This window comes from Chenopodium quinoa, unplaced genomic scaffold (assembly GCF_001683475.1).
Source record: "Chenopodium quinoa cultivar QQ74 unplaced genomic scaffold, ASM168347v1, whole genome shotgun sequence".
Classification (NCBI taxonomy): domain Eukaryota; kingdom Viridiplantae; phylum Streptophyta; class Magnoliopsida; order Caryophyllales; family Amaranthaceae; genus Chenopodium; species Chenopodium quinoa.
Genome location: NW_018744626.1, coordinates 4,749,077 through 4,763,486, shown reverse-complemented (window position 1 = coordinate 4,763,486; position 14,410 = coordinate 4,749,077). Strand labels below are relative to the sequence as shown.

The window sequence follows — 14,410 nt, the reverse complement described above, 5'->3', positions numbered from 1 at the left end:
TGGGGTGATTGGGAGGGAAGAGGCCCACTCTTGGGGGTTGTTGAAAGGCATTGTTGGTTGATTTTATGTGCGTAGAGCTTGATCAAAGGATCTGTCGGGCTAGATACGGATCGAATGTCGGGTTGGATTTTGGTCCGGTTTGATAAGGATTTTTTATTCGCGCTCATGTTAAGAGGGTTTAAGTCGTTAATCTAGGAAAAGAGGGCTCAAATATTAACTTTGAATTCTTTTTTTTGAAACCAACTTTGAATTCTTGATCAATCATAAACACTTAAAATGTGCGGTTTCTTCTAACAACTATCAAGGTGTGTCCGGACAAAAATGATATCTCGATTTAATAAAAGTTAAAATAGCATGTGATAGTTAACAAAGGAATAACGTTGAATCAAAATTATAATCGAGTTTCTTTTTTTAAAAAAAAAAAGGTATAATTAAGTTGAAGTCAAAATAGTTCAAGATTTGTTTTGCTCCTCTTATCTCCATCACTTTAATTTTTTTAAATATCAACTACTCCTTTAGTATTTTACTATTTGATTTTCGCCTTTGCCAATACAAGATTTTAATTAAGATCTAAATCTAATCCATCAACTTATGAATAGTGTCAAGATTCATGTAATTTAACCTACAAAAAAATAATAATAATTTTTTAAATACAAAAGAATTATATTAATCATGGGTAAAAGCCTTGGCAATACAACTCGGATATAAACCTCACATTCTCACAATCAAACCAAAACAAAAAGTATACATACCAAGCGAACCAAGTATAGAATGTAATCTTTTGGGAGTATAGAAGCTCATCACTTATGCCTCTATGGTTGATTTTATGTTTTCAAATTAAACTAGCAGTTATTAGCATATTTAACTTTAACAAGTAATACATGATTTATTTCAATTTAGAGATAAAATGAATCGAATTAATAACTATTTCAAGCTCGTTCAAATCTTATTCCCATGGCATTATGTTTTCTTGCTTTCGATGAGTTAAGACTATCCAAAGAGGCAACTTATTTCACTTCTACATAAAAAGCTATAACAATCAATTCTCTAAAACTTATGGACGTTATGGTCATCCGTGAGGCAGAGTGTAATATGATGCTCGCTTGTAGCATAATGAATAAATCCTAAATCCATTTAGGCTAAGTTCTTACACCATCACCTAACTTATTTTTAAATAGTGGGTAACTTCTTACTTTAACAACTTTTTCCAATATAATTTTTATGTCTATTCAGCTTCCTATCCAAATAATAATAATAATAATAAGTAATAATAATAATAATAATAATAATAATAATAATAATAATAATAATAATAATAATAATAATAATAATAATAATAATAATAATAATAAACCTATCCAATTCCCAACACCGACCCTTACCTGATGTAACCCATAGTTGCACATTGTCAAATTTCGTTGGGGCTTCAAGTTCAAAAAACGAATATGATCATTAATTGCAATTAATTATATGCATACTCAGGGCCTGTGTCTCATTGACTAAACTCAGCTGAACTGAACTGAACTGAATATTTTATAAGAGAAGGAAATTAGGAGCTGAACTGAACTGAACTAAATTTCAACGTATGAGAACAGACCCTCAGTGTTGCTTAGTGGTTTGGTTTTAAAAGGTACGGAGTATTTGACAAAGGTTAACGGCTCTGTCAATTCCACTTCCCGCTAAATTGATTTGATTTATCAACTTATATTCCTTATTTCCAACCACATTCAATCTTCATAAATATGTAAACACTAATCGAGTAATCGGTGTTTTGTATCTAGAAATGTCATTTGAGTACTTAACTTATACGAGTAATTATTCTTCTAATCTAATCCTCTGTAAAAGTGTTAATAAGTTCATAAGATATTAGTTCCCTTATTAACAAATTTTTTTTTTTTTTTTTTTTTTGACAAAAACAATTATTTTTTTAAATCACCCATATAGATGAAAATAAAATTTAATGAAAATAGATTTTAACCGTCGATATTACTCAGATCTAACGGTTGACATCATATGTGTAAGTGTAAATAATCTCTCCAACATTTTCAATTTTTTTTTAACTTGTGGAGTTTTTCGCTTTTACGCTGCACCCCTCTTTCTCTTTCCTCCATTGAAGCATACTCTGAGTTTTCCATTGAAGCGACTTCTGAGCTTTCTTTCCTCCATTGAAGCAAACTCTGAGCTCTCCATTGAAGCGGATTCTGAGCTTTCTCTCCTCCATTGAAAAAGGGTAATTTTTATTTTATTTTATTTATTTATTTATTTATTTATATTGTATCATGGAATATTAATTTCACAATCTGGGTTTAGTTTCTCACTATCGCTAATTCAATTTTCAGTATAGTTGATTAGGGTTATTATTGAACTATTTGTTATAATTACTCTATTTATAAAATACTATAACAAGCGAATTTGTTGCAAGAATTTTGGTTTGTGCAATTTACGTTGATATTATTAAAGTAGAAGAATTTAATGTGATTTTTCAAGCCTAATGTGATAATTGAGTCAAGTTTTGTTGCAAATTTGTTGCATTTTTTGAGCGTAATCGAGTCCGTGAGCCAAGCCTTTTTGAGGCTATTGGAGACCGAGCTGAGCTTGGGTTTTGAGTTGAGCTTATAATTACTCGAGCCCGAGCTCGGACTGAACTGCTTTAATCTTATCGAAATCGAGCCGTTAACACCCCTAATGAGTCCCTCTTAATGCCATTGAACCATATCAACCATTCAGTCTAATTTTGGCAGGCTTTTGTTTATAATTACTCGAGCCCGAGCTTGAGCTTGGACTGACCCTGCTTTAATTTTATTGAGCTTGAGCCGTGAACACCTCTAATGATTCCCTCTAGGAATAGGTCTTAATGCCATTGAACCACAACAACCATTCAGTCGAATTTTGCAGGCTTTTGTTTATAATCCTTTTATGTTAGGATGGAAAACTACGGAAATGAGACTTTTCTCCTTGGCAAGGCGGTCACCCCTTTTGCCCTAGGGATGGGTTTGTTTTGCAGAAGTGATGTTTCTACTAATTGGACATTTTGTTTATAAGATTGAGAGTGAGAGTTTTGAATTTATTTCATTGTTAGTGTGATGAGTTTTGACTTAACATATTGGGTGTAGTGAGTTTTAATTTACTTGAGTAGATCTAATCATCTAAGTGTATTGAGTTTTGACTTTGTGGGTGTTGTTAATTTGGCTCTATTAGTGTATATAGCCTATTTAGGTGTAGTGGGGTTTGGTGGTAATTGAATTTAAGTAACCCAGTTGTTTATTTTATCAACAACCTTTGGATCTCAATCCTCAAATTAGAAAGACTAACTCGAACTCACTTGAATCAGAACCTCTCACAAGCAAGCAAAAGCTTAACTTACAAAATTGTCAATAAACATCTTCCTTGAACATACAATCCTAGCTTTATATGAAGTATTTATTACTGACATTACTTTGCTTCCCACTCTAACAGGGAGAAGGAAACAAATGGCCACTAATATCTTGGTATCTCCTAAAGAAAAAATTACTGAACTAAATTAGTTCAATGACTGGGAACCCATTTTAAGGCCCAATATAAGTAAGCAAAATTTTTATCTAGTTTTTAACACACAGACTGTTATTGTGAAACCGAGAAAATTATGATTATTTTTCTCTAAACTGGGAAAAATGAAGAATAAGGGTATGGGACATGTGATGCTAATGGTTAGAGTTTTCAATACTATGTATAGTATAAGTTAACCTGTCACCGGTAAAATTCTCACTTTTAGTGTGAGTGTGTGATGTAAAACATGCAACTCCCATAAAGCATTAAAAGGACCAGTTGCATACTAAGTATTAACATAGCATTAGCCAAAATGTTAGAGGAAAATAGGATTTGGTTTACATCAGGTGGATTGAATTTTGGATCCAATTTATTCATAGTGTAGTGAGCTATGCTTCTTTTGTTAAAATGTAAACAGTAATTGTTAATAAAACTTAAAATTGTGAGTTGCGGATTACTGAAACATAAGAGCCGAGGATATCTATATTATAATTTAAGAGTTTTTTTTTTCCCTAACTTTTCATCACAGCACTCGAAAACCCCAATACTCAAATCTTATGCATTTGATTTATTTATTTTATTTTATTTTATTTATTTATTTTTATTTTTATAAAAAGAAACTACCAATAACTACCTATCCCACTATTTTCCTAAATTTTTATTTCAAGGGACTCCAATAACTACTAACATTTCACTATGTGTTTTTTTCTTTCACAAATAACATAGCTCGTGCATTAGCACGAGTATGCTCTAGTTAATTGTAATTTAAATTGATATTGAACTATTTTATTCGACTTTGTATCTTGTTATTGGTCTACTGTGATTGGATTGCTGTAAGCTTCTCAGTTGTAGGCACGCCATCAATTTTTCATCCTCTGAATTTTATAATAGTCACCTGAATTAGCTACTGATTGTAGTCATGTGGCCATCAGTTATTTGTGTTATACACCAATTTGCCGTATTTAACATATAAAAAAAAATACCTAAGGAAAATGTATTGTTTTCTTATGATGCTTTCAAAGCTTCTAGTAACACTGTGGATGTTCTCTTTTAACAGTAAATTTTGTTATGGTGTGTAGATGAGTCCTTCAGTTGTTCGAAAATCTCCGGCAAGGCATCGTTCATCCAGACACTCAGTCTCCCCAGAGAGGGATCATGGTGAACCTCGCAGAAGAAGAAGATCCCCTGCCTTGAGCTCTCGTAGTAGGAGCCCATCTCGTAGAGAAAGATCTCCAGCTCGTCACAGGAGCTCTCATAGGGATAAGGGTGGTTCTCCCGTGAGGGAGAGGCATTCAGGCCGCATTAAGTCACCCAAACCAGTGAAATCGAGCTCTCCTGGGCCTAGATCTCCATCACCTAGGACTAAACGTTTAAGGAGATCTGAGGCTGAAAGGGATGCTGGAAAATCTTTAAAGAGGGAACATGAGAAAAATCTTGGTAAGGGAAATGATAAGTCTAAGCATGAGAGGAATCATAAGGAAAGGGATTCTGAGAGGGAAATTCCGAAGGATAGAAGAGAGCGGAAATCTGAGAAAGATAGAGAAAGGGAAAGAGATAGCGAAAGAGGCAGAGTAAGAGATGGTGCCGATGGTGGATCTTCTAGATCAAGACACCAGCAATCTGAGTCACCATCAGATCATCATCGTCATCGCAGCCGGCATTATTTACGCTCACCTCCACCGGCTTCTCATTCCAGAGCTCGTGATGAGGTGTCTGGTGATATCCAAACCCTGGCTTTTTTTTGACTTAGGCTCTGTTGTTTTGATGAAAAAAAATGTTTGTTTTGTAAAGGTTGGAAGATATTATTTCTAAAGGTGGAAAATAGTTTTCCTAAGGATAAAAAACAATTTCATTTTAAAAGGAAGGAAGGAATGTCACACTTCACCCTACTCCTCACATCCCTTTCCTCTCATCCATCTTCTCCCTTTCACTCCCATTTTCCTTTTCCTCTATAATTTTCCTTGTGGGAAGCAAAGCAAAATTATTTTTACAATTGTGTTTTGGCCTTGAAAATTGTTTTCTATGGAAAAATTGTTTTTACGGAAAATGTGTATATTAATTAGTAATAACTCAATGGAAAAATCGTTTTTACGGAAAATGTGTATTTTAATTAGTAATAACTGCAACCTCATATCCTTTACTTTCATACGAATTGTCTTTTTGTCTACTCATACTCTGATAGGTTTGGATTGTTGGTGATTCGGGTAAAATTATTGCGTTGTTTGATTTTGGTGTATATAGAACTATGATGATAATAGTTGATCTGAAATTGTTGAATTTCGAAAATCCTGTGTATGAGAAATAATTCTCAAATTGAAATAATTTTTTGTTGTTTCAGTGATGTGCATGTGTCAATGTAATTTTATAATCTCACCTCCTTTTTCCATACCAGTACCATTCATGATTGTCTCTTTAATGTATCCTTTATAGTAGAACTGAACATTAAATCTGAAGATTACTTCTTATGCTCCTAGAAATAATTAACATATTGGACCAACTCTATGATTCAAACCACTACTTAAGATTCGGCTGCATAAAAGAATTCATTAGAATTAGATTATGTGAGAACTGAGAACTGCTGAATAAGTAAAAGAACACATTTTATAAAGACTACTGACGTTCTACTATAGATTATGAGTTATGTCTAACTGAAGATGTAAACAATGAAAGATTCGTAAAGCTGGTGATTCTTAATCATTAATTTGATTGAAAATACAGTCATTTTTCTTGCCCATTTAGTTCCAATTTTACTGATAGGGTTGCTTATCTAATAATTTTTCTTTAATTGTGGGAGTTGTTAGATCCAGAATTGGATGCATTATTTATGTCTAAATTTCTTTTGGTTTCTGTTTTAGGATGAAGAATATAGAGGAGCTGAACACCGGTGAGTATTTTATTGAAAGATTTCTTTGCTGAAGGTCTTTCCAGTTATTCTTCATCTGAGTTCTGATGTAGAGAAAAATTATTTGTTCTTTTTTACTTTGATGGTACACATTTATACATCACCTTGTTGTTAGTTTCTCTGGAGATCTTTGATTTTTTGATGTATTTGCTTATTCTTTTGGTTTATTTTTTTTGTGGCGTGATTAGAGATGATGATGACAGTGATGCACTTGCAAAAATGGAAGCTACTGAGCAGGCATTGACAACAAAGGAAAAGGTATACTTAGCTCAGACCTTAAATTGTATTACTGCGTCGTTTTAAATGTTCGACCTTCTTATTCGAAGTGTTTTGTTCCACTTATCTGTTTGGTAAACATTTTTCTATGACCCTTTATCTTATTTTTTGGTTTCCAAACTGTTGTACCTTTCTCTTTCTTTGTGGCCAATCACCTATCACATGGATTAATTGTAATAACTATCCTTGTTTCTCACCACCCTTGAATCTTGTGCTAAAAGCAAATGGAACAACTAAAAATTAAAAAAATGGAGGTATATATGCTCTATACTCTTGATGGGTTATATTCTCTTATAAATTCTTTTTGAGTATCTGATGTAAAATTGGTGCTTTTTCTTATTTGGAACTAGTATATTGCCATATGTTGTTAGCATTTTGTTGTATGATTGATTGCTTAATTTTGCTGATTCAGTATATTATTATTTTTGTTATATGCAGCAAAAACCTTCATTTGAACTATCAGGAAAGCTTGCTGAAGAAACCAATCGAGTAAAAGGTAGCTGTCAACCCCTTAATTTGATGCTTCTTTTCCTCTGGAATTTTGGTAACTCATTGCTTTAGGGTTTCTTGAAATTCTGGCACAGAATAGACAATCGTTAAGCTATGTAGATAGTAAACAGCCATCAGTGACGTAGGCGTTCTGTTTATTTACTGATAGGCAGACAAGAATTCAATGGTATAATGATATAGAAGAATGGAGACAAAAAGAAGATAATTAGATTGGAAGGAAGTTAATTCATATCTGAATTAACATTTATCAGGATCCCTGTATTTGACCAACAACACAGGCTGTAGAGTCTTCAATGTATCCCATGGCTTTCCTTTCTTGACAATTGTACTATCTACGACTAAGATTAAAGGAAAATGGAAGAAAGCTTATAAATAGTAGATTGGTGGAGCATGAAGTGGGAGGTCAACTCAGAAATATGTGACTACGAGTGAAGATTTAAACAGTAGATGCCTAGCTGGTAGGTTACCTTTTGTTTTCCTTCTTCTGGGGGGTGAGGAGTTAGAGGTGCTGTTGAGTTATGTTAGTAGGGGACAAGAGTGATGTTTGAGATGTTGTGGTGGCAACTGCTAAGTGGAGGCTAGTTGCCGAACTATGGCTTTTTGGTCTTCTTCTCTGTCCCAACTCTTGTCTCAATCATCCTTTATTGAAGATAATTTTTTGAGTCAAATTTTCTAAATCGTAACATAACTTATCTGTGTGTTTCTTGGAAGCTTTGCTTGGTGAGAGAGATGTTTATAGCCTAATCCACCATTAATCATCCAACAGCAGTATACATTGTGATCTTTGTGGTCATTTACTTTGAAATCAAGTTTTTAACTACGTATGATTTTATCACCTTCAAGGGGATCAAAAATATTCTTTCCATACACAATCTATAATCGATGGATACAATTGTGATGAAATTTTTCAGGGGGAAGGGTAGGAGATTAGAAGGTGTCCTTTTCCAAATAGGACTTTAGGGTTAACAATTTGTTTTTTATACAATTATAACTTAGCAGTTACTAAGGTATTTTTTTTATCGGGGGTTGGGGGTTCATTAATATTTATTTCATTTGACTTGATTAAGCAAACTCCAAGAGAAGGTAAAGAAAAGAAATATTGTATATATTTGTTCTATCAATAATTATGAAAGAAGATATATCAGTGGAAAACCAAGACAGCTCCCCTTCTCTTAAAAAAAGATCTAAAAAGGATAAGAACAGCCCCCCTGGGTCCCTGTCTCCCTGACTATGCCATCATAAAGATTCACATTAGGCTTTTGTTGAAGAAAGAGTCAAGCATTTTGGCTGTGTTCTGCAACAGCTAGCTGCTTGATGACTTGTGGGAAGGTTTGGAGAATAAATAGATGACTAGCATAGAACAGAGGAAAAAGGGGTACCCAGGAAGAAACAAAAGAGGGGAGGGCACATGGTGGATGAGTACTCTTGTAGTAAATTGAAGAAAAGGTTGTGTTATTCATGAGGGTGGACTTTTATGTTGAATTTTGATGTGTTTGAATATATGTTACTCCATAATCTTACAGAACCAAATACTTGTTGCAGAGTTTATATCAGAACAGCCCATTTATTCAACGTGCTAGCACTATCCACTAGATACAGAACCATTCGGAAGTAGTTTTGACTGTTAAATGCTCAGTTTATCCACTGATTGGAGATTGGATAGATTCAATTGATAAGGGAATGAATCTTGTCTCATGATTTCTCCAACAACCACTTTTTTGAGATCAGTTTTCTACCATGCTCCTGACTTACTATGAGGGGCAGTGGACCATTACCCAAATAATTAATGCATGAGGAAAACCTGGATTTTGATGGCTTATGAAGAGGAAATTAAATGCTGCTGAGAGCTCTGACGATAAGAATCAGAGCTATTCAGTATTCACGTCCAGTTATCAATTTGACACTTCGGACGAGTGGAAGATTTGCATCTGCGATTCTGCATGCCAATTTAATGAAATCTATAGGGAACCTTTATTGTAAAACAGTGAGTAGAAATGTTTTCAATATTATCCTTGGGAGAACTGCATTGATATGCTTTCCAGATCGTATCTGGACAATCTCGGGCAATTTGTCTTTTTATGAGAACTTCTTATGCACATCTGGGTACCTATTACCTAAGTTATTTTTTCTTTTGTGGTTTTTTTACTGTTGCAGGTATTACTTTGCTTTTCACCGAACCTCCTGATGCGCGGAAACCTAATGTAAGATGGCGTTTGTATGTTTTCAAGGGTGGTGAAGTGTTAAATGGTAGGTTGGAAAGTGCTGTTCATCTTATTTGATATTGCGTAATGTGGTTTTATACTACCCTTTCTGCTTATTGCCATGCAACCTATCTTCTAAACTTTCTTATTTTGTTTCTTAATATATGTTTCAGAGCCTTAATCCTATGAGGATGCTTCACGAACTAGGTTTGATCTAGAGTATTTGATCTAAAAGTAACAACTTTAAAACACAATAATCCTGCTGTAGACAATCTATTCAGGAATTTATTCTTGAGTTACCAGTTAAGTTCTCTGTTGAGATTTTAACATTTATATGATCTTTGTATATCAGAATAAAAGAATACGCTTGATTTAATCACCCTATGCTATTTAACTTCTTCATTTCACCAGTATGCGTTTTGTGTAGATGACATTCTTAAATGAGCATGAATCCTGGACAGTTAATTTGGACCAAAAATATGCCATTTGGCCAAGTTTTACTCCAATGCACGTGCTGTTCAACATTAGTAGCCTATTAAGAATGTCATAGTCAATACCCATACTTTGTGGCCAAGTTTGACTCCTATGCACGTGCTGTCCAACATTAGTAGCCAATTAAGAATGTAGTAGTCAATTAAGAATGTCATAGTCAATGAGAGAATATGCCATTGAAGATGGTGTCCAGAGACTTGGGTGGATGACTTGCTAATCTGGATGAGCGTAGTTGTTAACTTGGAATTGGTAGAATTTGCATTCTTGTGATGTACGAGAATACTGTTGATGTAACAAATGATAAGATACTTGTAGGCAACATATGGATTGAGGCTTGTTGGAACTCTGTGCATCTGTGGTAGTGATTGGCTAGCCTTTTAGGTAGTCACACTTTATGCTTTAATGTTAAGTAATGATTTCATCCATTAAAATGGTTTTTCTCTTTATGTTGCCTTTCACAATTGTCCTGATGGAATTTTCTGATGTGCACCTTTATTGCGTCTCAGGGAAGGTCTGGCTGATGTATAGTGTTATTACAGTGTGTGTGGACCACTTGTTGTTGAAGCTGTTGTCAGCATGTTAGGATAGACAATTGATCTAGTAGTATGCTGTGTCTGCTTTGAACTGATTACAAGAGGGGTTGATGACATAATTTGGCTAGATGGTTAGACCATATGACCATTTAGGATAAGATGCCCAACCATCACGGATCATGTATGTGCTTAGTAGCCAGCAAAGGAATCTTCTTGCTTGTGATTCTATTTATTTGCTTACCAAATATGTTAGCAGCTTTTATTGAAAGTGGGACTATCGATCACATTTGATGTGATTCAGTTTATTAAACAAAGAAGTATCTTCTTCTTCCCTAATTTCTGGCTTTCTGCTACTAAGGATGTCTAAGCTATACTAATTCATAGGAAAACTATCTATAGTGGCGAGTCTATTCTGGATGTTCTCTTTAGTGGTTGGATGCAGTCTGCATAGCTGGTGTCAAAGTCAGATGGATCCATGTATGGTAATTTAGTGCTTCTTTTCCCACATTAAAGGCTACACACAACACAATCCCTGTGTTCTAAATTTCTCCCTAGTTTCACCACCAGAGGCACTAAAATAATTACTCTCTAAGGACGACAATGCCCATCATTACTGAAGCCAATTTTTTTTTACTGGCTACTACCCCACCTCGAGGACAAAATGGGAGTTTGGGGGCCCTTTAATGCAATGAACTGATGTAAAGTGGAGGGGCATATTAGGTAGTGCAATATGATTCTAGTAGTAGTTCCTTAAGGAGTAATACGAGGGAGTTAGTTGGAGGAGTAATACTATAAATAAGAGAATAATAGGAAAAAGTTAGCATGTTGAATATTGTTTGTCTGTTTGACACCTTTGGTGTTTTGGGTTAGCATATTGAAGCTGAATTAGGATAGAATCCACCTTTCGAAATTGGAATTATCATTCATATGCTGTTGCATCTGCCATCGATGAAGCTTAAGCTATGCTTATTCATGGCATAATGATCCCATTTCAAGTGTACCTTTCCTATAGGAGGGAGTTAGCTTCCCTACTTTCTGATCCCTACCTTATCCTTTGGTTATCGTAATATCTCTTGTTAGTCCATTACAGAAGTGAAATATTCTAGTTTTATGGAGTATTGAGGAAGAAACATGCTTGGCAAGTGACATGATGCATATGCATGTCTGTGAGGGTGGCTGCGTAGCCTATAAAGTTGAGCTGTTGAAAAAAACAACTTAAGGTAAACTATGTTGTGAGGAAGAATACTTTGATTGAGGCCGAAAAGGCACTTGATGACAGAAAGATGGAAAATTCTTGTTAGGATCTGCTAGCTTCTTTCTTCCCTTTCAATTTTACACTGTGAAGTTACTTTTGAAAGCTCTTCATCATGCTCTCAATTCAGCGTGTATTCCTATGCTAATTATGTGCTTCACTCCTTTGATGTGGGCCCTGATGTAATTGCATCTCATTTTTAACAGAGCCACTTTACGTACATCGTCAGAGTTGTTACCTATTTGGAAGAGAAAGAAGGATAGCTGATATACCTACAGATCATCCGTCTTGTAGCAAACAACATGCAGTCCTTCAATATCGGTAGGTTTGTTAACATTTTTTCTCCTCAACTAATATTTGGTAAGCTACTATAATAAATTGTACTTTTGATCAGGCAAGTTGAAAAGGAGCAACCTGATGGCATGGTGTCAAAGCAAGTAAGGTAAAGCATGAGGTCAATACTATCAGATTTATTTCCCTTCTACTAGTACTTAATTTCTAGTCTCTTTTTTTTTTTTAAAAAAAAAATTTATTATTTCATTTGCTTTGCTCATGAGAAATGCCTATGGAAAGAAGCAGCCTTTGTTTTAGTAATTTCATATCTGATTTTTTTTTTTTTAAAAAAACTTAATTAAATTAAGCTGCAAAAGTTCAAAATATCTTATTTTCAAAAATATAACTGCATGATACTTGAAGAACTTAATTCAATTTGCTCTATTGTTCAGATGTAGGATGAAAATGAATTTGCCCTATTAATTTTGAAACATTGGAACAAGCTAATTTTGGTCTTATCAGCAGAGTAAATAACAATACATCAGCTGATCAGCAATTCAGCAGAGTATATAACAATAGTCCATTATTTTTTTCTTGTATTTTCCATTGGTAAATTTCAAAAGTTCTTTCTATTAAGGAGTCTTCCTACTAATAGCACATTTTTTGTACAGATTTAAACCTATTTTATTTTTTTAATTCCAATTATTAATGTATGAAATGCACAATTATTTAAGGTTTTCTACTATCAGAAATTCAGAAAGTGTATCAATCATTTATGTATGACTTCCTCTATCTTAAACTTGTTATTTAACAGGCCATACTTGATGGACCTTGGAAGCACCAATAAGACCTTCATTAATGTAAGCTATTCTATAAATTTTAAACCCTTCATCGCCTGTGATATTTGATAATGTTTGCTAAGTGGCTTGACTAAGTTTGCTGCATTTAATTACAGGAGAATCCTATTGAAGCTCAACGTTATTATGAGCTCTTTGAGAAAGATACCATAAAATTTGGCAATAGCAGGTAAGTTATAACACGGTTTTCTGTGCAATCACTTCCAGTTCCTAGTTCCCTTTGTTTCATGACTATCTACTATGGGTTTCTGCAGCCGAGAATATGTACTGCTACATGAGAACTCAAATTAGTTATTCTGCTTCAGCTCCCAGTTGGCCGGCCATTGATCAACCAAGAAAATGTACACGAATGTATCCTGGGTTTCTCTTCTTGCGAATATTTCATGCCCTTTTCTCGGTTCATTTTGCCCATTTTTCTGTGGACTGGGTTTCTGTTGAATTTCAAAACTTGGAAGGGCCTATTCTATGAGAGAACCTTCATTCTCGGAGTTAGATTATCAACTATTGGATGAGTGAGTCCCCGTATATAATTATGGAGTTTAATTTGGCCTACTTCCTATGCTTATGTACTGCTACGATTTTTTTGGTTACAGTGTAGTGGATAATGCTATGATGCAATAGCATTATGGTGCTTGTTACAAAACTCCAGTGATGCTTTTCGTTCTATTTTCTATTGGAACTAATCACTGGTCTTTGAAACCTCCTTGTCACTTGTCAGTAAGTGTTTGTTCTGAAGATCTTGAATAAATATGAGGAGCAATTTTTCTTCTTCCTCTTTTTTTTTTTTTATTTTTTTTTAATTTTTTTTTTCCGCAGACGTATTGCATGACCTATTTACAATTTGAGTGAGACTAAATTAAAACTTCGATCAGTAAATCGATGTCTTTACTCATCACTTATCCTAAACTAGAGCCTATGGTTTCAATATTTCCATATCATAATTTCTTTACAAAAGAACTAAGGTTGGCTAGCTTGTGGCATGTGGGAAATTCATTTATGGCATCGATTAGAGTCTTGAACTCTTTGACAAGGGATTGCAGTAGGAAATTTTAATTTGATGAACCACAATTGGCAAGGTTTTTGGCCAATTAATGTCTCGTCAATTGATTTATCAATTTAGTTTTACAAGGAAACGAATAAAAGCTACCACAGGGGCAATAATGTCTTTGTATATGGTATTGGAAAATAAAAAAATATCAATAAAACTCGATGTCAAGGTTATCTCATTTTTGGCATAAGGTTTCAGGACAAGTTAGGTCTTGTTTGTCAAAAAAAAATAAAATTTGTTAGGTCTTGAACTTTATGTGCATATAACTTTGTGCAAGGTTGACTGTGGTTAGAAAAAAAAAAGTCTGGCTTGGATTTCAAATCACGTTCAGTTTGAATTTGTTTCAAGCCATATATGGGTTTAGGTCAAGTAAACTTAAATGAAAGTTGTCTAAACCAAATACATATCAATAATTCATTCTGGTAAATCAATCTTGTTACAGGTGTGGTTTAGACTGATTCTCGACTGTTGATACTGTTTTCCGTACGATCTCTGGTTGATGTACGGGATATTTGAGTATGTCTTAATGTGATCTTAGACA

General features: G+C 34.2%; 1 protein-coding gene across 1 annotated transcript; it reads left to right on the top strand.

Annotated features, from left to right (window-relative positions):
• The first annotated feature begins 2,040 nt into the window (after positions 1–2,040).
• LOC110700620 (FHA domain-containing protein DDL-like) lies at positions 2,041–13,593 on the top strand. The gene is made up of 11 exons (XM_021878178.1): positions 2,041–2,230; positions 4,605–5,234; positions 6,381–6,409; positions 6,616–6,685; positions 7,142–7,199; positions 9,368–9,460; positions 11,898–12,012; positions 12,086–12,133; positions 12,779–12,824; positions 12,920–12,990; positions 13,076–13,593. Exons 2-11 carry the CDS (start codon positions 4,605–4,607, stop codon positions 13,110–13,112), a joined length of 1,197 nt encoding a protein of 398 aa, XP_021733870.1. The 5' UTR covers positions 2,041–2,230; the 3' UTR covers positions 13,113–13,593.
• The last annotated feature ends 817 nt before the right edge of the window (positions 13,594–14,410 follow it).

What these genes read in the sequence shown, in the direction of transcription:
- LOC110700620 (XM_021878178.1), top strand. Translation starts at nt 4,605, where the DNA reads ATGAGTCCTTCAGTTGTTCGAAAATCTCCGGCAAGGCATCGTTCATCC. An exon ending in AGAAACCAATCGAGTAAAAG is followed by an intron (nt 7,200 to 9,367) that starts GTAGCTGTCAAC and finishes TTACTGTTGCAG; the next exon opens with GTATTACTTTGCTTTTCACC. An exon ending in ATAAAATTTGGCAATAGCAG is followed by an intron (nt 12,991 to 13,075) that starts GTAAGTTATAAC and finishes GGGTTTCTGCAG; the next exon opens with CCGAGAATATGTACTGCTAC.